At 31.7% G+C, this 27,671-nt stretch overlaps 3 protein-coding genes across 4 annotated transcripts; 1 reads left to right on the plus strand and 2 right to left on the minus strand.

The window, feature by feature from the left end:
• Positions 1-529: 529 nt before the first annotated feature.
• On the minus strand, positions 530-3,957 carry LOC129903357 (protein CUP-SHAPED COTYLEDON 3). The gene is made up of 3 exons (XM_055978894.1): positions 3,631-3,957; positions 2,169-2,443; positions 530-1,303 (listed from the first exon to the last, which is right to left on the minus strand). Exons 1-3 carry the CDS (start codon positions 3,833-3,835, stop codon positions 683-685), a joined length of 1,101 nt encoding a protein of 366 aa, XP_055834869.1. The 5' UTR covers positions 3,836-3,957; the 3' UTR covers positions 530-682.
• Positions 3,958-15,066: 11,109 nt separating this feature from the next.
• Positions 15,067-21,540, plus strand: LOC129902243 (monosaccharide-sensing protein 2-like). Its single transcript, XM_055977385.1, has 6 exons — positions 15,067-15,488; positions 15,699-15,825; positions 16,691-17,251; positions 18,457-19,397; positions 20,005-20,192; positions 20,925-21,540. The coding sequence occupies exons 2-6, from the start codon at positions 15,747-15,749 to the stop codon at positions 21,367-21,369; spliced, it is 2,214 nt and encodes a 737-aa protein (XP_055833360.1). The 5' UTR covers positions 15,067-15,488; positions 15,699-15,746; the 3' UTR covers positions 21,370-21,540.
• Positions 21,541-23,568: 2,028 nt separating this feature from the next.
• LOC129902978 (RING-H2 finger protein ATL8-like) lies at positions 23,569-24,574 on the minus strand. Of its 2 annotated transcripts, none has more exons than XM_055978448.1 (2): positions 23,946-24,574; positions 23,569-23,712 (listed from the first exon to the last, which is right to left on the minus strand). In XM_055978448.1, exons 1-2 carry the CDS (start codon positions 24,489-24,491, stop codon positions 23,644-23,646), a joined length of 615 nt encoding a protein of 204 aa, XP_055834423.1. In that variant the 5' UTR covers positions 24,492-24,574; the 3' UTR covers positions 23,569-23,643. The 2 variants fall into 2 exon arrangements, with proteins under 2 accessions (XP_055834423.1, XP_055834425.1); XM_055978450.1 differs by having other exon boundaries at positions 23,569-23,722.
• Between the last annotated feature and the right edge of the window lie 3,097 nt (positions 24,575-27,671).

The following is a 27,671-nucleotide window of genomic DNA, read 5'->3' on the forward strand; positions in this document are numbered from 1 at the left end:
TTAGATGTTTAAAAATCATAATCCAAGTATAATATCTTCTCATTATTTGAAAGGCGTACAAAAATCATCTTTAACCAATAAAATAAGAAATGCAATATGTGAGCATAAGAAAGAGAAACCAACTATTAGCCAAAAAAAATTGGGGTGAAACAAAAGTTTGATTTGAATATTAGTCAATCAACTATTAAATATATATAAATTCTTGATGTATTCTAGTAATTATTACTTTATATTTTTTCTGCGTCTTTAATACTTTATTTTTATTTATTATCTAATGCATTTAGCGAAAATATTACTTTAATATAACTGACCTAAGTCGGGACCGGAAAAAAAATATTCATTTAGTGAGATTATAATTTTATCGAATATTATTTTATCGAGGTTTTACTGTACTGTCTTAGCTGCACAAATGTTATTGTAGCATATTTCAGATTTAAAAATGACATATTTCTTTACGAATTAAATCTTATGTTAACTAAATTATAGTAACAAACAAATTGAAATGGAGTAAGTAATTACTAGACAAGGCTATATATAATACAATATATTCATATTCATCTCATAAACCTTAAGGAACAAGCAACATGCAGGTTTCTGAATTAATTACACATAGCTAGCTATAGAGTAGCTGTTTATACATAACACTAGTCATAATCAGTTACTAGCTATATATATCATCCTACTAGTGATGGAGAGGCCAAGATTCTGCAGCAATTTTGATGGGATAATTATTATCCATGATGACGTTATTGAAATAATTGCATGGTATCTCCTCCTCCATGCCCGCGCTTAAACTACTAATCCAATCGGAATTCATCCCAAAAGCATTTTGATCATAAAAATTGCCTTGTGATTTCAACGTTGTTTCGCTTTTCTTCGAAGAAGTGCAAGTCTGTGAATTGATCAAGACGATATTGGATGAGTTTTTGTTTGCCATGTCTACAAGTTGTTGTTTGTCGTCTTTGTATCTTTTGGTAGAGGAAAAGGCAACATTATTCATTTGGAATAGGTTTGTTGTTTGGGAAACATTATTATTATTATTAAAGAGGGATTTGATGAGGTCGTTTTCATGGTGGTGAAATAGATAAAGGTTGTTCAGTGATGAGTTATTGTATGATATTTGTGATGCTTCAGCTTGCTGACATAGTGTTTTTGGATTTGGTGTTAAAGATGAATTCAATGCTGCTGATGACCATGTTTTTAAAGTGGGGTACGTAGACCCACCACCACTTGCCCCTTCATATATTATTGCATTTTTCTTCTCCCCTATTTTGTGTAGTATTCTGCATATCACCCATTCCTCCTGCAAACCATATTAAACCACCTAAATAAACGATACTGCTCAAGATTATAAGACGCTTGCTTGTACGGGAAAGCATAGAGAACAAATGACATTAGCAAAAACTAACTAGGCAAAATAGATTTTTCTTGATACCTAAGGACTTCTACAAGGGTATCAGAAATTCTTTAAAGATAACATTATTTTGAGAGGTTCCTAGACTCGTACCAAATAGAGTAATATTTTTTTCAAGATAACAAGTCCTCTCCACATATCTCAAGTAGTAACATTTATGCTACTCTAATAACCTAACAAATAAATAGTTCTCTACATATATTTCAAGTGATAGCAACTCATGAATACCAAATCACAGTCATAATGGTGGGAATCCCTTGAACATGAAATTATTAATACCAAAATGATTTTCACTGTACATGTTAGATTTTTAGGAATCAGAAAATTTTGAAAAAGAGTACTATATATATAAAAACACCTCCATTCATCCATCCATCCATCAATCAGTCCACATCACATCAATTAATATATCACGAGACTAATTAACCAAGTCAACCCAAAAAAGGACAAAGACTCATTCACCCTACAATTATAACTCTACAATTACTCACATTTTATTTTATTTTATTTTCAAACAAAATAAATTAATAATAATATCAAAAAACGATGAAATCAATAAGGGTAACGGAGTGTGTGTATATTCCTCCATTTCAATTTTTTTTCAAAAATAAAATCTTCTAACTTTTACTTTTTGCATGTGATAATTAATACTATAAAGTTTAAAGACACGTGGATACTCTCTATATATCTCTAGTTTATTTTCTTAAATTAAAATAAAAACAGGCAAAAGGAAGGTATATGAAAATAAATTTACCTTAGAAGAGTAACGGTAGGAGAAATCACCGTCAAGACGGTATTCATGCATAACCCATTTAGTTTTCTCACCCCTTGGAGCTCTTCCTTTGTAAAAAACAAGTGTTTTCTTCATCCCAAGGAGGGCTCCGTTAGTTGCACTGTAAACTTCACGGTCTTTACCCGTTGCTTTCCAATAACCCGCTCCTGTCGCCCGGTTCGTTCTTAACCCGGTTGGGTATTTCCGGTCCCTTAAGCTAAAAAAATACCACTCTCTTTCCCCCATTTTTGCCACTTCTGAAATATTTTCAATTACAAAATTAATTAACTATTTCATCATATATACATAGCATGTACTAGTTACCAATTTTGTAGAATATTTGTATTGAGAAATTCAATTAATGTGTATCTAGAACCAATAAATTACTTTTTCTAGAATTTAACAACACATATATTTAAAAATTTTAATTCGTCCGAGTTAATGAAGAGAGACGGGCACCATTATATTTTATTTTATTTTATTCAACAAATAATGATAAAGGTAGATTTGATACATAGTACATATATTTGACCCCAAAAGCGGGATCAAGCATTTGCTGCAACCCTCCTAATTGTTTCAAAGTAACTAGAAAGAAATTCTTTAACCAAAAAGAATTTGATCAATCGATTGATTGGATCGAAGTACAAAGAGATTGATTGAAGTTTGAAATCAGCTCAAGACTAAGGCCGAGCAACTAGCTGATGCACGATTGGACGTCTATCTATCTCACCACGCTCCCTTACTCCTATAAAGACGGGCAGAAGGAATGCTCTCCTCATCTTTCTTATAAAGAAGTTTTATTAATGACATGAAGGTATATCAACGAGAGATATGTCTTATAATAATTTCCAAAAAAAAAGAAAATCGTCATGAGGTCATATGAGAAGATCTTGGAATTATACAATTATTACTATACTGTTGTAAAGAAATAAAGGAAGCAAACATTGATGTCCAGGAATATATAGTCTCTCATTACAAGCCATAAATGCCATATACTCTATAAATTCCATCATATGTTACAACATGAGACAAACTCCAAACCCAAAAACCATGTTGGAGACAAATGGGGGTGATGTTAAAAAACATAAGCTTCTAATTTTAATTACTTTTTTTTCTTGTACTTTAGGATATGAAAAAATTAATTAAGAAGAATGAGGTGAATATATGCCTAGCGTTTAATCATAAATTTTGGGATTAAATTTCTTTAAATAATTACTTGACTATAAATTTGATAAGATTTTGACTTCTAATATTTTCAAGTTCTCGAAAATTTGGTTTGGGACTTCTCGCTCACAAATTAATTTTAAAATATTTCAACTGAAATATATGTCTAGACATAACTTTACCAACATAAATTTTTCAACTTCAAAATCTACGACAGAGGAGGAGCTATAAACTAGAATGTATTATATATTGTGTGTTTTTACTAGTAATAATGAATTACCTGGAAGTTCCCAGGGCTCACATCTGTTGAGATCAACTTCAGCAATTTGAATACCAGAAAAAGTACCATTGAAGACCTTAGAGGCTAAGTAAAAAGTGATAAGCTCTTCATCAGTTGGATGAAACCTAAAACCAGGTGGAAGGCCTTGTTCATTCATCTCTTCTCTATTCAGTTCACACAATATTTCTTCCATTGCCAACATCATGCTCTAAAAATGCTGATTGATTTTCAAGATATAGTTATAACAAAATGGAGCATTATTAGTAGTATTATATATACAAAGAGAAAAAAGAAAAGAAAACAAAATAGGCACTGAAACCAAAAGAGAAAGGGAAGTATGAGAGAAGAGAGTAAGGAAGCTAGGGAACAAGTGGGAAAACAAGATGGGGTAATAGTAGTATGGGAGGAGGGGGAGAGTGAGTATTAGGTGACCCCAAGCAGTTTTTGAAAAAAACTTGAAAATTAGTGTTTTGCAAGTATAATTTTTTATTACTTGGAAAGTTTTAAAAATTTAAAAGTTACTCCGAATTTTTATATTTTATAAAAACAATCGTCATTTATTGTCAGAAAGAGACTGTTCGTAGAATATGATTAGATTTTATAAAAGAATAATTTGTTATTACCTCCTACAAAAAATAGTTTGAATGACAAAATTAGAAGAAAAAAATAATTTATTTTTAATTCGATTAATGTATTGCTCATCATATTGTTATTAATTTTGTTGTTGTTGATTGTTATCAATTATATTATGAACTTTTTTTTAACGAAACAAATTCATTATAAAATAATAATACAATCTTATGGATATTTTTAATAACTTTTAAAACTTACAAATATAAAATAATATTTCTTAAAACAGTTAAATATTCTTAAAAAAATTTATAGACAAAAATATAAAAAAACTTGATCCAAAAATTAATTGTCAAAAATATTTGAAAACTGAGGACAAATGCTAGCTTAAATGGAGGTATGAAAGGGGTACCAAAATAGGTAAAAGTAAAAAATGGAGATACATTTAGGAAAACGAGAGATAGAGAAGAGAGAGTAAATGCACAAGGATTGGTTTGGTGGAAAGAGAGAGATTTATGCGTGCGTGTGTGAGCATGTTTTTTAACATAGCATTGTACTGTTATAGTCAGATATACTATTAATTATATTTTTGGGCAGATAGATGGGATGGGGTTTATCAGACATGTAACACTACACTAGGAAAACGACGTAATATGGAGTGATATCACTCCTTTACCCCTATCTTTTATGATCCCAAAATATTGATTACTTTCAATCCTTAGCTTTTTCTTTATTGTAATTTGTATTTGTTAGACTTACTAATCATATTATATTAAAACCTCCGTAAACTAATATTTGATAAAATAATAATTTAGTTAAATGAATATTTTTTTTTGATTTTGATTAGGGTCAATTCTATTAAAATAATATTCTCATTAAATGCATTAGATAATAATTAAAAATAAAATATTAAGGGTTCAGAAAAAAAATATAAAGTAATAATTACTAGAATACATCAATAATTTATATATATTTAATCAGTTAATAATACTAGACCAATTAGAAACATTAAATTTCACTAAATCCATTTAGTTTTCCTAGATTTAAATAATAAATATTCAACAACTACACTTTTTCTTGATTCAAATATATTTTTTTCTTTATTATGGCACATACTACAAAATACTCTCTAAAATAAAAAATATTTATTTATCGATAAATAAATATTTTATATATTTATTGATAAAATAATAAGCTCAATAAATTAATATTTTTTTCCGATCCCAAGTATATGCATTTATAGAGGCTTTATTGTAGGTGGTAGCCATCTCTATTAGGATTCATAGGTCAATAGATTTTACGTATTTAATAAGTTCATAGGTCATGCTACGTATTTGGGAGGTTTAATATAGAGATAAGTGTCAAAAATATATTTAAACTATCTCATTTTTTTGAGTTTTTTATATCTAAACTATTGGAAACGTGAGTTTCATATCTAAATTATCACTTATTAGTTTGAAAAATACATCTTAATGGTTATAATACAATCTCTCAACTCTGTCTATTTTTTAAAAAAAACATTAACACAAGGCATTTCATATGGATAAAATAGTAATCCACCTTGATAAAAATTAAATAAACTATTAATATTAGTTAAAAGTTAAATATTAAAGTATTTCTATTCAAAAAAAGAATTTTTTTTATAAAAGAAATTTTTTTTAAATTTTTTTTAAAAAAAATATTTTGCTCACGCACTCCACTACCTCTCCCCCCTCCCCCCCCCCCCCCACAATCCCCGTCATTTTTTATTATTATTTTTTTATATAAAATACAACAACAACAACAACAACCCAGTGAAATCCCACACCATGGGGTCTGGGGAGGGTAGAATGTACGCAGACCTTACTCCTACCAAGGTAGGACGGCTATTTTTTTTTTTTTTTTTTTTTTTTTTTTTTTTTTTTTATATAAAATATTTTATATTTTTTTATATAAAATATTATTAAAAAATTCATACTTCACCCCCTCCCTCACTCCTCTCTTAATTTATATTTTTCTCATTTTGTGTTAGATATGTACATATATTTTTAGGAAAATATTTTTTCCTACTTGCGTACCGAATATAACAAAAATACAAATTTTATTTTAAAAAAAGTCTTGACGCTAGTAAAAAATACTTTTCAAAAATTATATGTATATATCTAACACCAAATGAGAAAAAAAATTGAAAGTGGAGGGTTAGGTCGGGCGAGGTAGAATTTTTTTACAAAAAAATAAAAAATATCGAAATTATTATTTGAAGGTGGGGAGTGGGAGGGGAGATGGAGTAAGAATTTTTTTAAAAAAACTTTTATAAAAGAAATTTAATAAATAAAAATAAAACTAAAAAATGGGGGGGGGGAGTGAAAGAAAGTGGTGGAGTGAGGTAAGAAAAATATTTTATTTTTTATTTTATAACTTTTTTGGGGCGGGAGATATTAATACTTTAATCTTTAATTTTAACTAATTCTAATAATTTATTTAACTTTTGTTAAAGTGGACTGTTTTGTCCCTGTGAAGTGTATTGTGATAAAAAAAAATTGTTGAAAGAGAAAGTGTAATACACACCATGATGAGAGTATAATAAAAGAGAGAGGTGTGTTTTTCAAACTAATAAGTGATAGTTTAGGTATGAAACTCACACTTTGAATAGTTTAGGTATGAAACTCAAAAAAAAAGAAATAGTTCAGAATTATTTTTGACAGTTATCTCTTTAATATAAGGTAACAAAGAGATTTATGAATATGTACTCACATATTATATTAGTACAGGTTGGATGAAATGAAGACTTGCTTTTGAAGTACTACGGTGGTTAGGCCGAGTATGATATGCAAGGAGGACTGTTGACCTATTAAGATATCGCGTGTCAAGAAAATGTGGGTTGTGGAAATGAGGTTGCTAAAGTGAATGAGTGAACATACAAGGAGGGTTAAGATTAGGAAGGAAGAGACATACGGGACAAGGGAGGAGTCATAATCTTAGTGGTGGACAAGATGAGAGAAGTGAGGATGAAACAGTTTAGGCATGTAAAGAGATAGTTGAGAAAGTGCATTTGGTTGGCGATTGTGGATTCGAAGAGGGTAAAGACAAATCGAAAAATTATTGAAAAGAGTTGATTAGAGATAATATGACGCATCTTCAAAAGAATTTGAAGATCGAAGATTATAATAGAAAATAAATCGTGTGTTATCTTGTTGTCCTGCAGGTTAAACCTAATCAATTATATCGTTGTAAGTTTACATTGAATACGCTATTGTCGTTTAAGTTCTTTAATTCGTATAAGTCCATTCATGTTATGTATATATTCAGGGTAATCAGGTTAATGTGTGTGACATTATTTATATATACCATTAATTAAGATACACGTGGGGGCAATCTGCAAGTAAGAAGTAGTGTGTGCAGAGACTGTTAAAGGAAAAAAGGTAAACGAAGGTGGATCTCTCACGTAAGCCTAATTAAGTTAACTCCACTTTGGTCTATACATCCAATCTTTTTATAATTAACACAATGTAGGAGTCAGTACCTATAAGATAGCAGTGGCAGGGGCCTGAGCATCTTAATATATTACTTATAACATAAAGAAATCTGAATGAAGATTTATATGCAGTTGCACACGTACATTAACCTGCTCCTCTGCCACCCCTCCCCTATTCCCTAGCTAGCCTCTCATTAAATTTATTTTATATCTTCTTACTGTAACATTTTGTTTCTTTTCTTTTCTATGTAAAGAAAAAGGATAAATTCATTGGCTTTTAGTTTTACGGTGCTAGCAGCTGCAAATAATATATATATATTATTCTAACACTCTCCTATAAAATGGTTTAGACATAATAGAGATACATTTTATTCTCAACACTTTAAGCTTTTAGATGATATAATTGATATTGCCAGTTGATCGTGATGTTGGATGAGAAGAAGGCGATATCGTAACACTGAACATGCTATTACCATTCACCGTTTATAAGTTAGTTAGGTTGTACTATATAATTAAATACAGTGTTGTGTTGGTGGGTATGTTACATCTGGAATTGAATTGGAAAATAATGTCTGACTACTTCAGCGCCGTCCTCAATAGACAATAATATTACAATGGCCATGTTGGTACGTACCTTTGATGGAGACTAGACGCCCTTAGCATATATACTAGTACTAGTACACACATATATATATATATATATATAAATGGATCTCTACTCTAAATACTTTTATATTACTCTACGCACTACATACTGTTTCTATGCAACGATAGTATTTTAGTTTTAGTTTTACCCCAAGCATAGCATGCACGGACAATAACAAGACTTGTCAATTTAATTAATATATATACATGAGTACGTACTTTATTATTTCCATAAATAATAGAACCAAAATCTTAAAGAAAACAAATATATGTATCATTCCCCTATATATTTACTTCGTAGGGGCCGGGAAAAGCCTACACTTTCCAAGTAAAATCCTAGTCATATAAACTGTGGTTTTAAGCTATTGCAATGAACTAGATTTTATCATGCTAATTATTGCTCCTCCTACATATTTCTTATGAAAAATGTATGTATTAGTATTACTAAATTAATTTTATTAATGATATTTTAGACTGTAAATTTGACCATTACTATTTTATATAATTTTAAAAAAATAATATATATATATATATATGTATATATTAATAAACCAATTGTATTAATAATATTTTAAGCTCTAAATTTAACTAGGGATAGTTATTGTTATACCCTAAAATGAAAACTATTTACCATTAGATAACTCATTACTTTCATGCCCCAAAAATGAGTTCGTGCGTCTTTTTGATACTATCAGAGTATATATCATAAAAGAAAAAACACTATTTAATTATTTCTCGATACTATCATAGTATATATATATATACTCTGACAGTACCATGAAGGTATTAAGATCTGAATAACACAACAATGAAAATACTTAATTGTCCTTTATACCTTCAGAGTACATATATATTGTGTTGTTATTAAGGAGCAAAAAGCAACTAATCACTGAATAAATTATTCAATTACTTTTTGATACCATTATAACATATATGAGTGTATATATACTCTGATAGTATCATGAAGAGAAAATACTGCACTAAAAACACAACTCAATTATTTTTTGATACCATCGGAGTATATATATATTCAGACAGTTTCATGAAGGTCACGCGAAAATAGACATGAACTTGGTCAAGCGAGGAAGGGGTAGGACGGTGCTATAATTACTTTGGACCTTTGGTCCAATCAAGGCAAATAAATTGGGATAAGTCTAGTTTAAGTAAATAGTTTACTCCCTTGATCTATTTTGTATAATTTTCCCATTTAACTATTACTATTTTATATAATTCAGAGTGAGTATATATTAGGGCTAGGTAGCAGGGGATGTCCGAATGCACGTGTGAGGGCGGCTGTCATCAGACATTAAAACGGTCTCCACCAGTAATAGCCACCCACCACCACCGTCCACCGTCCACCGTCCACCGTCATCTACCATCAGCACTATTCACTACGTATTTCTCTCTCTTCAATACGTATTTTTCTTTCTAAAAAATTAATATTCCCCTATCCTACTAGGCAGTTAAAATATTCATTTGATATTTATGAATTTCTATAATATTTAATAATTTTTTAAATATATAGATATATAAATAAAGTTGTGCATTCATGTGAAACACGTAAGGTAATTTTTATGTTTCCCTTCATTTAATGTCTCTAACTGCCCTATCTAACCAACCTCTGTTCTTCCACAAACTTGAAAAATATCCAGGACCACTAATATCACAGACAAGTTCTGCACTACAAGTTAATTTATTAGACAAGGATTTTTTTATTCAGAAGAAGAAAGCATAATTGGTTCAAGTTCTTTTAAAATGTCCATATTTGTTGCGTGACACTGAAATACACATGTATCATTATCACAACTCCACCAAAAATCACTGGTATGACACTGTATTTTATGTGATACACTTGAATTACAAATTTGAAATAAGGAGATATGTGTATTGATCGTGAGTGTATTTGCTACTAATTCAAAATTCTCACTATGTATCATTTTTTAATTTTAATAAAAATTCACTATTTCAAGTAAATATAGGGGCTATGTTTGTTGTGTTGGGTAATTTTCCCCACATACTTTTGGAATACCAATTTTGGACCATTAGTTGGCCTGGAGTTAATAAGGGGAGCCCAGATGGAGTCATGGACCATGCTAATCCATGCCCAGGGGCGGAGCTAAGCTACGTGGAAATGAGGGGTTTCACTCGAACCCCCTCAATCGAAAAAATTATGTTGTATATAGAAGGTTAAATTTGAATATTATGGATATATACCTCTAATGAACCTCCTTAAAACAATTGGCAAGAGTAGCTCTGTGGTTAAGGGAGTTCATTTTATAATTGATGCCCCTTTTTTTGGAACTTTTAAGAGTTTCTCACTCCCTTTTCTATTTGGACTTTGGATATATTGCACTCTGAAATTGAGCAATTGAAGCTTAGTAGATAGAAATTAGTTAGCATATTTAATTCATCTATGTGTATTTGTTATTTACTTAATAGATAATTTATCTTTGTGTATTTGTTATTTACTTAATAGATAATTATTTTTATTTTTCTCAAATTTAAATATTGTGTTTAAAATATTTTATACAATTTTTTATGTAATTGGAATGAAAAATCATGCTCGCGTACTAGTTTAAATCCCTAGCTAGATTTCTATAATTTCTAATTGATTTTCAATATTAACACATTTTTATTTATCGAGTTACATAGGGTGTTCTTTTCAACTATATTTTTATCATTCTATATTAATATTTATTCATTATTATTATTATTATTATTATTATTATTATTATTATTATTATTATTACTATTATTATTATTATTACTATTATTATTACCATTATTATTATTACTATTATTATTACTATTATTATTATTACTATTATTATTATTATTATTATTATTATTTTTATTACTACTATTATTATTACTATTATTATTATTTTTATTACTACTATTATTATTACTATTATTATTATTATTATTATTATTATTATTGTTATTACTATTATTATTACTATTACTACTACCACTGCTACTACTACACTTCTTTTTAAGAAACTTATTGGGTTATTAATTTGAAAGAAAAAATAGAAAATTTAAAATAAAGTAGAACATTCAAAGTGAAAGTAAAAAACACGATATTTTTTTAAAAAAAAGGCATAGGGTGTAAAGAAAAAATGGAAAAAATATTAAAAAAATAAATAAGACGGATTAAAATTTAGCGGACGTCTGCTTTGATTTTTATTTCTTTACTTCTTCATATGTTGAACCCCCTTAATTGAAATCATGCATCCATCACTGTCCATGCCCTATGGGCTATGATTGCGAATATACATGTACTGTTACTTTGAAGGAAAAATTACATAATAAACATATTTCACTATCATATAAATTATTATTACCTATTCTATCAAAAAATTCAAAATATTACATATCTTACCACTAATTAAGAGTTTCGTATAGTATATTGAGGAAGATACACTTAGATGCATGTATTTTTGCTACTAGATATACTAAAATAGGGAGAGAAGTGAGCTAAATAAGGAGGGAGTCGAGCAAGATTTGTTATGTATTTCATATACATGTGAATCACACTAGTTACATGTATCTGATGTGATTCGCATGTATCTGAGATACCAGATACATAGGAGAATCACAAGTGAGATGGGAGAGAGGTAGGGAAGATTTGTTATATATCTCAGATACATGCGAATCCACTTGAATACAATGTATCAAGAACAAATTACTCATAATTTTGACCTCACGTATCACGAGATACATGTATCTAAATATATCTGGACATCTCAAAATCTAATAAGATACACAATATTACAAACTAGAATGTATCTAAGCAATTAGCTACACTAATGAGATTTATGTAATTTTTTCTACTTTGAACTTGATCTATACTCAATTGAAACTATAACTGATTGATAATAAAAATCCCACTATTCTTTAACCACTATAACTGTCTGTCACGTCTAATAAAAATCCCACTATTCTTTATTTGGGTAGGGGGGGAACTGTGAGATTATTAATACTGCCTTTTTTTTTTAGGGAAAGTTAAAATTTATTTTGTCATAACACTGTCTGTCTTTTCAATTGGTACATCACCCACACTTTAGTTGAGACTTGGACATTACCTATTGGTACATTATTAAATTCGGGCCCCTTAATTTTTTAAAGTTGATTCAATTATAAGATAATACGACATTTATAGTTAAGGAAATATTCTAAATGCATCTATCCAATTATTAATGAATCTAGTAAGATCCCAGCTAGGATATTATGAAAGAAAATAAAATCTATCGAAGTAGTCCATACTAAGACGTTTTCTCAGAAAAACTGTAAGACAGCCTGAGATTTCCAAGATAGGAAAAATATACAAAATATATATCACTCCTACTTTCATTACATTAACAATTTTGATTGATTAACCAAGGGTTCAGTGAGAAAGAAAAAACCAAATTTAATTTCGTAGACAAAATTAATAGAGTTGTCAAATTCATTAGTGGTTGATTAAAGTAAAATAATAATATTTTAATCAAGATTCGAATACGAATTCAACCGAACTTAGTAATATATTTATAAATATATCTAGTTATTAACCTTTGAAATCATCATTATAAAATTTAAAATTCATAAAATTAAAATAATCACTTCCCCTTTGCTTTTAATTTTCCTAATAAGAAAACGCCAAAATAACATCAATAGAGTGGTTATGATAATAATAATAATAATGGGATTTTACTTTATGTTAAGTCTATTATTATTAATGGCAATAATCAAAATCCAACGGCTCCAAAACATCCATGATGCACACCTTCGACTGAACTTTTTAAAATTTACTTTTTGATTTGGCAAACATCACATCAATTTGCACTAGCTAGTTTAATTTTGGATCCATGATTCTCTTACTAAATTATTCAATATATGCTTCAATATTAGTTCCATTAAAAACATCTAAAGTTTCAAAATGCTCCAAAATTGATGACATATTCATAAAATTATTAAGAAAGATTTTCTTGTAAGAATATCTACGATTAAATTTTAGTTTCCCTTCCTGTTTAACTTTAAGATCTTTTTTATTTTAATATCATATGACTTTTCATTAACTTTTGTAGTAATGTGTATACTTGATGACTCACTAACATGTGCACCAAGAAGAATTATTAATTAAGCAAGGCGATTGCTAAGGCTTCAAAATCTATTGCAAAGGTCGGCAACAACAACAATAGCACATATTTGTAGTTCTATAAAATGAAATTTGGAAAGAATAAAATATTTATAAACTTTATTTTAATTTTGTGAAGATAAAGACATTATTTTTGAAAGGATCTGACTCATGTAACACAAATCAATAAAAAATCTTTGGCAAAGATCAGTTAGGCAAAATATGAAAAGCAAGTTATGATAGAGAAAGCTTTAGTGGAATGGTAACTATTAATTGTTGATGTTATGTATTTTATTAATAAAATAAAATATTAAGTGTATATGTTAGTGGATATAAATTGTGGTAGAAGATGACTATTAATTTTTGTAACTTATATGGTCATTAGCTCTCGTAACCCCTAACTAACCTCTAACTCATTATTTATCCATTATTCTATCTCATTATGCCTCGGAAGTTATGTAACCTTTTGGCTATTCATTTACGTACATTATTTCTATTCAATATAAGTAAGAATTACTTAACTATAAATAACGGTGTTTCTTCTTTTGTGAAGGGTATGCCAAGAAAGATGAGAAGTGTGGAAAAATATTGTAGTGTGTAGTGAAGTTAGTGTAGTGAAAGAGAGAGTTGAGGTAAGAAAGTTTTCTAAGTCTTCAACTATATTCACTGTACAAAAGAAAATATTTATATGTTGAAGGAAAGTGTTCTTATGTGGAGCTTTGGACTCTTCACCTAATCCGGTGTTGCTTGAGTTGTACGACTTGCTTGGGCTATTGTATCTTGAAGGGGACAAGTCAAAAGATATATTGCTGTATCAGTGTAGATTATGCCGCAGTGAGCTTGAATCTTCTTAAAGAGAGCGAGATATTCGCGCCTCAGCCTGAATATATTTTTATTCATTTTGTTTGTTTTATTTTCAACTGTAATTTATTGTATTTGTGGTATATTACACCAACACTAACTACTCTTTGATCCTTAATCACATTTATTCTATACTAAAAGTGAATTCATTTGCATATGACATTCTTACGGCACTAGCAAGGCATGAATCATCGTAAGAAAAAGGCTGAGGGCTATTACGTGACTGATCCAGTTCTATCTGACATATTATAAGAAGGAATTTTATTTAGAATGACCCTATTCCATTGTAGTTAGCCAAACATATTGAGATCCATAAGAATACCTAGTGATACTATGGATATAGTTGAGTAAAAGCTAAGGGTAATTTTGAGGACAACCTCAATTTGCTACTGAGGTACCGATATTGATGAATCGAACCTAGAGGTTTTAAGTTCAAATCAACGTGAATTTCACGACAAAAACAAATAAATAAATAGAAAAAGCAAGTTATATACACAATTTTTTGTTTAGTTAAAGGTTGTACTTTTACCTTCTATAGGTTTGTAATCTTGATCAAAGACTGTACTTTATAAACTCAAAACAATCAACTTCTTCCAAACACATAAAAAGAAGAAATTTTAGCTTTAGAATTAAAAAATCATTATGAGGTTGGAGTAATGGAAAATAGTATAATTTGAGGGGCACAATTGGGATCCCATTTAGAACCTGGAAGGGTCAAGCTTAGCTGTTCCCTTTTTGTCTTCTTTGTCCCTGTGCTACTCCATTTTAATCTTTAAATTTCCTTTAACTTTAATTATTCTTTGTTCTTTTTCCCCCACTGTGGCTTACTACCGCTACTCTATTTCTACTTTAAATAAAAAATAAATTTTGGAGAGTAAAAAACAAAGATCAAAACTTTCTTGGAGATATTTTCCAGATTGAGCTTCTGGGGTTCACAAAGACAGAATCTTTTTAATGATGTCTTTAGGTTTATGTTGAAAGGCGGCTGTTGTTTTTTCTACCCTCTTGTCCAGCTTTAGCCATAAAGATTCACAAACCAAACTTGTCTGTCCTGTTTCTGAGATGGGAAATCTTTTTTTCTGCTGATTAACTCCAATTCCAAACTGTTTAGAATATACTCTTTCTATACTTCTTGAACTTTGAGTATATAGTGGCTGGCTCAACCACTTTTGGCTTTTACTTTCTCTATTCGAATTCAGCCCTCTAAAGGTACAATCTTTTCTACTTGGGATCCCTCAATTCTCTTTTTAGACTTATTACTGTTAATGACTACTTTCCCATGTATATGATTTTTAGTTTTTTGTCAAGAATTGTTTGTTTTTTCACCAATGGCAAAATTGTAGTCTGATAGCTGATAAGTGTGAAGTTTAGATCTGTGGTTTTTGTGGAAATTGAGTTCTAAGTGTTCTTAATTTACAGGTATAATTCAAAATTTGATTAACTTGTGTACTACTAGTACTGGAAAAGATGAATGGTGCTGTGTTAGTTGCGCTTGCCGCGACCATTGGAAATTTTTTGCAGGGTTGGGACAATGCTACTATTGCTGGTACACATTGTTTACTCTTTATTTGAATTGTCATCTTTCCAATTAATTATGGCCCAGTGGTTTGGGCTTGGGATTTTCATGTTGGAGGTCTCAAGAAGCAAGCGGTTTGCCTTCTGGATCTAGCTCGTCAGGTTACCTCTCTTGTGTGGTTTACGAGCTATTGCGAGCGGGGTTTTACCTGTGCGCACCAAAGGGCAGCGGCTGCGGGTTCCCTTGTCATCAAAAACTTTTTAGTTAAATTGTTGTGATGGAATAGCATATACTGAATTTGAATTGTTATCTTTCCACATAGTTAAATTGTTGTGGTGGAATAGCACATACTGAATTTGAATTATTATCTTTCCAATTAGTTAAATTTGTTATGCCATATACTGAATTTTATTTTAAAGACATTGTGAGATAGTTCAATGCATAGTTTTCTGCTATGGAATCGTTTTCTTCTCATTATGAATCTGCATCTAATGATTTTTAAATGTTCTTGCATTTTGTTTTGTACTCCGTCCGTTTCAATTTGATCGTCTGGTTTTGACGTGACACAGAGTTTAAGAAAGTAATAAAACTTTTGAATCTTGTGATCTTAAACTAAAGATATATAAGATATACCAAAATGCTCTTTAAGCTTGCGGTCTTAAACATGTCGTGTGGAAAGTTAGAAGTAAAGAGTGGCCACACAAAAGGAAAGATGCATTCTTTTTTAAACGGACTAAAAAGTAAGTAAGTCAAACAAATTGAAATGGAGAGAGTAGTATTTTCAATCATTATGTTTTCCTAGTTGCATTATTTCCGCAAACATGCAGAATTAAAGCCCTACAAGAGTTTTATACATGTTTGGTGTTCTAAAGTCTTCTACAATTCAAAACTGCAGGGGCTGTTGTTTACATAAAGAAGGAGCTTACTTTGGATGCTTCAGTGGAAGGACTAGTTGTTGCGATGTCACTCATTGGAGCCACGCTTGTCACAACTTGTTCTGGATCCATAGCTGACAGCATTGGTCGTCGCCCTATGCTTATTATGTCATCCGTGCTTTATTTCCTTAGTGGCTTAATCATGTTGTGGTCACCGAATGTCTATGTCCTGCTTATAGCTAGACTATTAGATGGATTTGGAATTGGCTTAGCGGTTACTCTGGTCCCATTATATATATCTGAGACTGCTCCATCAGAAATACGAGGGTCACTAAATACTCTTCCACAGTTCACTGGTTCTGGTGGAATGTTCTTGGCCTACTGCATGATTTTTGGAATGTCCTTAATGACAGCGCCGAGTTGGCGATTGATGTTGGGTGTTCTTTCAATTCCTTCTCTTATCTATTTCGTATTAGTTGTACTTTATTTGCCTGAGTCTCCTCGATGGCTAGTCAGTAAAGGAAGAATGGTTGAAGCAAAACAAGTTTTGCAGAAATTGCGTGGCATAGAGGATGTTTCAGGTATGCTATCTGCTATTCTTTGGAAACAATTCCCTTTTGTGTCAGCTGGCTATTTAAATGTTCAGAATATGTCGACTGTGGATTGTGCTTTCTCAAGGATTCTGCTAGATCACTGAAAGTAGCGGTATAAATATTTAGTATACCTCGTTTTGTAATGTTCATGCTGATTACAGAATCTGTTAGGAAACTAGCTCCCAAAATAGGAATGCATCTAAACTTTAGCTTCTTCTATTATTTATATCTATCCATTTTTTACACCTCTTGACTATTCAGTCAGTGCCTATCTTCTTAGTTGTCAACTTCTTTTCAAAGTTTATTTTTTGAAGGAAAAATGTCAGATTTGCTAATTGAGTGATCATTGATTAATTAGTCAATTTTCTATATTTTCTTTCTCCCAGATTCTACTATCTTTCATGAATTATTTGAGTTACTTCCACATAAGTGAGAATTAGGAACTGGAGAATATGTAAACCTGTACTCAGTATATTATGCCATATCAGAACACAACCTGTATACCTACCAATGCCATACAATATTCCCTGATTCCTTCCTTTTAGTTTTTCTTTCTCCAAGGGCAAAAAGGCTGTGACCAGGAGGTCACGGGTTCAAGCCTTGGAAACAGCCTCTGGCAGAAATGCAAGGCAAGGCTGCGTACAATAGACCCTTGTGGTCAGGCCCTTCCCCGGACCCCGCGCATAGCGGGAGCTTTAGTGCACCGGGCTGCCCTTTTTTTTAGTCAGTATAATGTTCTTCTTTTAAATTCTTTCATATTCGTCTGGTAAATCCTTATTTCTTAAAGACACTGATTTCATCATATTGATTTTGTTAATTATTCCGTGCAAAGGACAGATGACATTGCTCGTTGAAGTTTTAGCAGTTGGTGGTGAACCATCGATAGAAGAGTATACCATTGGTTCACCACATGACCATATAAAAATGTATTCCTCAATATGTTATACCATATCAGATCTGTACACAATGTATATTCTACCGACATATGGTGCCACTTGGTGTTCCCTGGCTCCTTCCTTTTTGTTTTTATTTCCTTGGAGGCAATAAGGCTCACCATCTCTCTCTCTCTCTCTGGTTCTCTAGTCAGTAGAATACTCTCTTCTTTTAAGTTCTTTCATATTCATCAGGTGAATCCTATTTTGTTAGAGACACTGATTTCATCATATTGATTTTGTTGACTATTCTGTGCATAGGGGAGATGGCATTGCTTGTTGAGGGTTTGGCAGTTGGCATTGAACCATCAATAGAAGAGTATATCATTGGTCCAGCTATTGAGTTTACTGAGGATCAGGAGCTGGCTACTGACAAAGATCATATCAAGTTGTATGGCCCAGAGGAAGGCCTCTCGTGGGTAGCCAAGCCAGTTACTGGACAGAGTAGTCTAGCTCTTGTGTCCAGGCAAGGGAGCATGGTGCAGCAGAGTGTCCCTCTTATGGATCCTCTTGTGTCTCTATTTGGTAGTGTCCATGAGAAGCTCCCCGATACAGGTAGTATGAGAAGCATGCTATTCCCCAATTTCGGAAGCATGATCAGCACCATGGATCCTCATGTCAAAGATGATCACTGGGATGAGGAGAGTCTGCAGAGAGAAGGTGATGATTATCCTTCGGATGGCGGTGCATATTCTGATGACAATCTACAAAGTCCATTGATATCACGTCAAACAACCGCTGTGGAAACCGTAGTCCCTCCTCCCCATGGCAGCACTCTGAGTGTGAGGCGGCATAGCAGCCTTATGCAAGGCAATGCTGGAGAGGGTGTAGGCAGCATGGGAATTGGTGGTGGTTGGCAGTTGGCATGGAAATGGTCTGAGAGGGAAGGTGAAGATGGAACTAAAGAAGGAGGCTTCAAAAGGATATATTTGCATCAGGAGGCAGGCCCTGGCTCTCGACGTGGGTCTCTTGTTTCAGTTCCTGGTGGAGATATTCCTGAAGATAGTGAATTCATACAAGCTGCGGCTTTGGTAAGTCAGCCTGCACTTTACTCAAAGGAACTTATGGATCAGCATCCTGTGGGGCCAGCGATGGTCCATCCATCTGAAATTGCTTCAAAAAGTCCCAGTTGGGTTGCTCTTCTTGAACCAGGAGTCAAGCGAGCTCTCATTGTTGGAATTGGAATTCAAATATTGCAACAGGTGGAGTATTATGTTTTTGTCATTCTGTTGTTTCTTTTGGTTGTTTTACTAGGATTAAATTTGATAGCTACAAAATTTCAGTTTGCTATCCTTGAATGCTAACGAAATGGACTTACTTTCTAGTTTTAAATACATTATATCCATGGAGTTGAACGTTCTGTTTCTTGTTTAAATATAAGTATTTTGGGATTGTGATTAGTGCAGGAACATGTAAGGATTACTTGACCAAACTACACAGTACATCCTCTTATCATTTATCTGGAAGCAGATACAAAGTAGCTTACCTTAATTAAGATTTTGGTGTGTGTCTATCTGAAGCATTATTATCCTCGCTGTAAACAACTCTGCACTTTTACTATTCCGGTGGTCTTTTTTCTGTTTAGTTCAACTTTGTCGATAGGGTGGGGATGAATCATTTTCTTCATTACTGTATATGTTTTCTTATCTTTTAGAGTCTCTTCTTTTGTACTCACTTCATTATGTAGTTTTATGAGGAGAAATACCTTGTAACTAACTAATCTCAAATTATTGAGGCATTGCTCGTTGTTTGTTATACAACAAGGAACAGAATATTTCCATCTTACGGCTGTAATATTTTGTCTTGCAGTTTTCTGGTATAAATGGAGTCATGTACTACACTCCTCAAATCCTTGAGCAGGCAGGTGTAGGAGTTCTTCTTTCTAACTTTGGCATTGCATCAGACTCGGCATCCTTCCTTATCAGTGCATTAACAAACTTCCTGATGCTCCCTTCTGTAGCTATTGCAATGCGATTCATGGATGTGGCTGGCAGAAGGTAATTGCCCTCTTGATTCCTTTCTTCTGTTTTAGATTAAGGATGGTTTTTGGTTATGTCCTCAAGATTTGGTGCCTGGAAAATCCATGAAATATGTGCACTGAGTCTTGAATTGCATATCAGACTATATTTTTTGCCTGACACTGGTTCTGGTAGTTTCCTCAGAATTTTTCCAAGCCATATATATAACCAAGGTTGGAAAATCGAAGCCCCATCTGCAATGAGACCAAATTTCAAATTGGTTAGCTTTTGAGTTGTGTTTCGTGACGGATAGTATGATTCTCTCTGTCCAATTTACACAACAAAGATGTGTGATATCATTCTGTTCATAATTAGTTACTCAAGGTTTATACATTTCAATAATTCAAATCCAATTAACTAATCCAATTCAAATGTAGATGAGATGTTCTCTGTGTAACTAATTTTTCAACTAGTATCACTTAACATATTATCTCTTTACTACTTGTACAATACACAAGCCATATATCACCTTAAACTTCTTTGAAAATGCTTTTCCTTGAGTTGATGGTATATCGAAAACAATCTCTCTATTACCTTTCAAGGTGGAGGTAAGGTCTCCGTACACACTATCCTCCCCAGATGCCACTTGTGGGATTACGCTGTGTATTTTGTTGTTGTTGTTGATTGATTATAATAAAGAAATATGAACTCTTCATCGTTGTATTCTTTATTTTATGGTGTAAAATGTGTCGTTAAAATGATAAATTGCAGGTCACTGCTGCTGTACACTATTCCTGTTCTCATACTAGCGCTCATCTGTCTTGTCATTGGTAACACTGTCAGCCTCGGGAGTGTGGCTCATGCAGTCATTTCTACTATTTGTGTGATCCTCTACTTTTGCTTCTTTGTAACGGGCTATGGACCGGTCCCAAATATCCTTTGCTCAGAAATTTTTCCAACAAGGGTTCGTGGTTCGTGCATCGCCATCTGTGCTCTCGTCTTCTGGATATGCGATGTCATTGTGACTTACACCCTGCCTGTGATGCTCAACTCGATTGGCTTAGCTGGAGTGTTTGGTATTTATGCCATTGTATGTGTCATTTCTTGGATTTTCGTCTTCTTGAGGGTTCCCGAAACCAAAGGCATGCCCTTAGAAGTCATTACAGAGTTCTTTGCTGTTGGTGCAAGACAAGCTGCAATCGCGAAGCACGAGTAGTGCTGTCGGATTTACTACGAGTATGTAGTAAACTTGTAGAAAACAAGATTTTATTTTCTCTCTAGGTCCTCCATTTTACATCCATCTGGCACTGGCACTTCTCAATAATTACATGTTCAGAAGTTGTATACTACCATTTTGAAATGCATGGCAATGTCCAAATTTCTTTGATGATTCCGTCCCGTCATCTATGATTGAGTTGCGGAAAGTAAGAAAATACATTTAACTCATCTTGGGACTTGTAAAGTTGGGATATTTGGCCATGATGTGATGAAAAAATATTGAGAACAAATTAGTAAAATTCCAATGAACCATTTATTTGCTAAGTTCCTTTGGGAGATATGTTGAGAAGAAATAAAATTATATTTATAAATAGGCTAAATATGCAGAAAAGTTTTTGCGAAAATTTTCATTTAGACATCTCAAGTGAAGTTGTAACCTTCTAAACATCTAGATTATGTTTCAAATGTGCCTATTGAATACCTCAAACATATGGCGCGGTGAGTGATTTTCACTTGAAGTTGAGCACGTGAAACTTTTATGTCTTCTTCTCTCGTCTTTCTAGGTTGAATTTAAGCTTTGTTTCTAAAGACACCGGCCAAAAAGAAAATAAAAAAGAAGAAGTGGGATTAGCCATGTGTCATCCTTTAAATCGATGATTTACCATGTTTATTTTCGCTAGTTGAGGTGTTTAATAAGTACATTTTAAATATACTTTAGGTGTTAATTAGGTAACAACAATATTTGTAGCGGGAAAATAGGATTCCTCAACCATATTTCTTGTTTTCTTCTAAAAATATGACTTGTCGTATTTTTATTTCCTTTATTTAGTTGGTTTAGTATTTCTTTCCAAGAACTAACATATTAATTATTTCCTTCTTTAACTCTTCATATATATGTTCGATCTTATCTTTCTCACTGACGATTGTTGTCTTAAACGCTTAAATATGGTTCATTACTTTCCTATTTGAAATCTCTCTCTTATACTATTTTCATTATCCAATTGCGTAAAATTCAAATTGTATCACGTAAAGTAAGCAAAACAAGAAAAGATAATGCAGTAGGAAAGGGAAACATGCTTATTGCATGTCTCGTGGAAAGACTCTTAACCACTCTTGTCTTCATCCCTGCAATCACTCTACCTTTTATCCATAGAAACTGTTCCTCATTCTTATCCCATGCTTCCTCCCTTCACATGTCTAACGTTTCCCTACCTCCCTCTACCTTTATCATTAACAAATCGACTTGTATTTATTTTCAATTTTAACAAAATTCTAACTCAAGTATAATGAAAGGTAATTTTAAACTTTGGTCAAATCAATGCCACCCTAAACTTTTTGATTAAATACTTTTATTTGTCATTCACAAAAGGATTAAAAGCGATGACTTAAGCCTTTTTCTTCTTCTTATAGGACGTTTAAAGAGCGTGACTCTTAAGTTTAATTAAGTTCCAGCATGCCCTTTTTAAGTGGAAATTAATACTAGTATATATATATATATATATATATATATATATTAAAGTTGTATGGAAGAACTAGGTCGTCTAGACATTATAGTGGGATTTCATGGGTCCTCCCTAGTTACTACGTTGGACGGTTCCAATTAAAAGGGAATAAATGGCTTCAATAAGTTAATTAATATTTAATATAGTATAGTTTTACCACTAAGTTGGAGTAAGATTTATCCTAGTATTATATTATTTATCCTAGTATTATATTAGCAAAAGGTTAGGACAAGGAAAAAGAGTGTATATTTTATTATGTTAATTCTATCCTTTTCATTTGATTATAATAGTTTATTAGAAATTGATAATGGGATTTGTTATTATGTATTTATTTAACTAGTAACATATTTGGTAAGCTCATTTGGTGGTTTACCAACTTTATCGACCTCACCACTACAACTTGGACAAACAATAATATTATAAGATCACATTTCTAGTAGTATCTTACCTTTATTCCACAAATTTCCACCTGTTCAAGTGATTATGCTAGCTTTGACATCTTATTTGCTAGTACTTATTATAAATATAAAAAAAAATCTATGAAAAAAAGGGGAAAACATATCAGCACCCTATTTAATAAAGTAAAACGAAAATTATGAAGTCTCACACCTAAATTACAATAAAAATAAATTAACTAATTTCTTTTCATTTGTCATAGCTTCACGTCTAAATTATAATAAAATGATAGATTTTTTTTTCATCAGTCACAGCCTTGAATGAGTTATGCCTTAAATATATTTAGTTAATGGAGATGCATTGAACAATATTCTTCAAAAATAATTACTTACATTAATATGGGTCACGGGAAAAAAAACGGAAAGGTGATTGACGGCCGCACACTTTAATAAGCTAACACAAGAAATTAAAAAGATTGTTAATTAAATGACAAATTAACACTAATTCAGACAGTAATACATGTCAATAAATTCAAACAGTAGTTTACTGTAATCCTAATTAATGATTTAATATAGTAGGGCTGGATGAATATACACGTTTACATAGATATAATATAGTATATACATACAGCCTAATCAATTAATTTATCTGAAATTTACGGTAGAAATGCATTTACATGATAATTTCTCGGTAATTGGCTTTCCGGCTCAGCTCCAGGAGCCGACGACGAGCTAGCTACCGGCAACTCGCCGCACTTATGACATCTCGTCACCACTAGAATCTGCCGGCAAGAAGGACACGATGAGTGCGAGCCTAACCAGGTATCGATGCATCCTACATGAAATCCATGGCCGCACTGCGGCAGCAATCGGATTTCATCTCCGACTGCAAATTCCGCCAGGCAAATAGCACATTCGGAGAATTTCACAGCGTGTTCTGCTGCGTAACTGAACTTCGGAAGCGATTTGAGTACCTTCTTCTTCAAACCTTTATTAGCTGGAGGTGACGAAAAAGCGGAATTTCCGGTGGCTCTGGCGGAGATCCGTCGGATCCAGGCGCAGCGAGCAACAGCGACAAGTCCAAGGACGCAAATGAGCGCACAGAGGAGAGCGGCGAGGATTACGACGAAGTCGGAGTCGACTTTACCGATTCCCGTTGATGTTGACGAAGGCGGCGACGGTTTAACGCCGCCGGTGATATGTGAATGATCAGTATTACTCATGAGGAAAGTGCGAAGAAAATTGAAAGAGAGAGGCAAAGTATTTGATTTTCGTCTATTCAGCTCTTTTTTTTTTTAGCTTTATAAAGGACTGTGAATAAACTGTTTAACCAATAACCTTTTTTTTAATACGTAATTATCTTAATATTAATTTTGGGATAAAGAAAGTGAACGGATGGAGTCAAAGTCACACTTATTGTGTGGTAGACTCCAGTCTTTCCAAAATTTACTAAGATGGAGTTGAAAAATATATTTAACGCACTTTTTAAAAAAAATTAAATTTTTTAAGAAAGTTATTCTAATTTTTAAAAATAATTCTTATGGTATTAACTAGTAACTATTGGAGTTAAGCATGAAATAGCATCATGTTATACTCACGCTCCAACTAAGAGATTTTTTTTTTTTAATATTCCTCCTTTTATATCTTTTCATATGATCATTTATGAGGTGACTTTACGAATTTTAAATATAATATTTTTTTTTTGGATAAGAGATATGGATGCATGAACTTGTAGTCATATAAGATTAAAAATAATTAAATTTATTTTAAAGTGCAAGTATCATTATACCAAGGATAAAATGAGAGAAAGACATTTCAAATAATCTAAATCATATCTTGTATTGATCTACAAATATATCAACAATTTGTAGGTGTAAAATTACGATAATGGAAGGTGTTAAAAGGAATAAGATAGATTTAAAATCATACGAAAGAAGGTTATCTTAAAAAATTTAAAATTTCTTGATATCAATGTTGACTTAACTAAAAAAGATGGCATAATAATTTTTTTTTTTACTATTAGTTACATATATTTAACTTTTTTTATTCAATGTGATGATAAGTTGAATTGAGCTTATATAGAATAGTACGAATTTGTATAATCAACTTCAACTTATTTATGACAGAAGCATAGTTATTGTTGAGCTAGCGAAAGAGTTGCGTTTGAAATATAAACTTCATAACATACACTAGAAGAACTTTTTCACGTAATTCAATATTAAACTTGGAATCATAACTTTTGAACTTATTCTCTCCAAAAATATTTGTTTTTACAAAAGTGTTTTCATATAGGCCAATAACAGGAACATGATTGTTGATAAAAGAACCAAATTAAAGTAAGGTAGAAGTAGTAGTACAAAAAGCCTAACCTAGCTAGTTCCAAATAATTTCAAAGGCAATATATATATATCCCTCTTTCCTCTTTTAGGATTTTCCTTAACCAAATTAGCTTTTTCTTTTGTGCCAAATTCTAAGTGAACCATATAAAGTATTTAGCTATTCAACTTATGATGGAGTTTGTTGATTTGTAGCCATCACATCTTTCTTTTTTTTGGTAGATTAAGATGAAAAGGGCATCAATTAGTTGTTAGATTAATAGTAATGAATTTATAATGTTACTACTACTAGATTGCAAGCACATGTGAAATTGGGTTGTGATATATACATGTTGATGTTGACATAATTATAACAAAAGTTTAACAAAATTATATTACTATGTAGCATTCCATAATAGGGATTTAATAAGAGGGCGAGACGGATCGAAAACATAAAAAATGATGGACGATATACGTTAAAAACATCAAAAAAATATTATATAGATCGAAGTAGATTGAGATTTTTATAGGTTAAGGCTCAATCCAGCCGACACATTTGTCATTTCTAAAACTACTTCACCTAAGTTACATGAAATATAGCTTTTCTTATTGTTAATAAAGTGAAATTCTTTGTTAATCAAAATAGACAGAGGGAAAAGATTCAACTTTAGCCTTTACCTATATAAAATATCTTTATTTTACCGTCCAATGTTATTTTTTGAAGTCATTTATACTTTTGCGTTTCCAAATCATCTTATATTTTCTCTTGCCAGCGAAAAATAAATGAATTCCACATTGCAAAATAATTGAGAAAAATATACAACATTTTGCTAATTCTGCTTTTGACTATAGTCTAAAATAACTTTTGTTACGACACTGATATTTGGATCATATAAAAAGCAATTGTCATAACAAATTAATACTGTTATTACTATTTAAGAGAGCAATCATGGATTCCAACAATTACAAAACAACTAGCAAATTTTCTACTTATGTATTAGTATTCAAAATTGCCCATCCTTTTTTTTTTTAGGCCAATCTAGCCAAACATTTCTACCCCTATATATGTATATATACCCTTATAATTAGGGTAGTTTTAAACGTACACTAAACTTCTTTTCGTATTCTATTAATAATTTATCTTAATTTTCAAAATTAAAAATATCCTTTAAAAATAAATCAAGCCTCAAGTGACTAAATTAACATCTTGTGGGTCAATGGTCAACTCTAATTTGTTATTAGTCAACCTATCATCCACCACTTCGCTACAAAATATAAAAAAGCAAACGGAGTATTTAATTACTATTTAATTCAGAAGAATTATAGTTGGATGAATAAGATTCCACCACTTAAAATTAGAAATCTCATATTTGAATCTGAATATGAAAAAAGACTTGTTAGGAAGTTCTTTTCCTCTTAAATGAGCCTTAAGTGGTGCGAATCCAAATTAGTAAGTAAAAGAAGTATTCAATTACTATTTAATCAAGAACGATTATAGTATGATGAGTAGAATTTCTCTACTTTAAATCAGAGGCCTCATACTCGAATATGAATATGAAAAAAGTCTTGTTACGAAACGGTTCCCTTCTTAAATGAGCCTGAAGCAGTATGAATCCAAATTAGTCGAGTCTCACGCCAATGAAAAACCAAAAACAAATAAAGAGAGTAAAGTGCATTACAAATTTGATAAAAGCAAAGAGTTTGTTGCATAGAATAGGTAGTGGATGGAGTAGACCAGTAGAAGGAAGTGTGAATTGGTCACCAAAGCACTTTGTTATTATGCACATGAAAAGTTGGCTCTTTCTTATTTGTTGGATTATTGTAAATATCAAAAGGATAACTCCCAATTGGAGCACGTTTCTCTTATCTTTTTTCCTAATCTTTTATCTTATCTTATTTTAGTCTGTCTTTTCCACATTCTTTTAGTGAGAAATTTCCTGCAACCTTCCAGCTAGACTGACTACATGACTTGGCACACAACTTCGAAACTTCTCAAAGTATAGGCCCCAACCTCTAAACGTTTGTCCTCAATAGGATTTGAACTCATGACGTGCCCTAACTTTACATATTATATGTCAAGTTCTTATG

Source organism: Solanum dulcamara, chromosome 9 (assembly GCF_947179165.1).
Source record: "Solanum dulcamara chromosome 9, daSolDulc1.2, whole genome shotgun sequence".
Classification (NCBI taxonomy): Eukaryota; Viridiplantae; Streptophyta; class Magnoliopsida; order Solanales; family Solanaceae; genus Solanum; species Solanum dulcamara.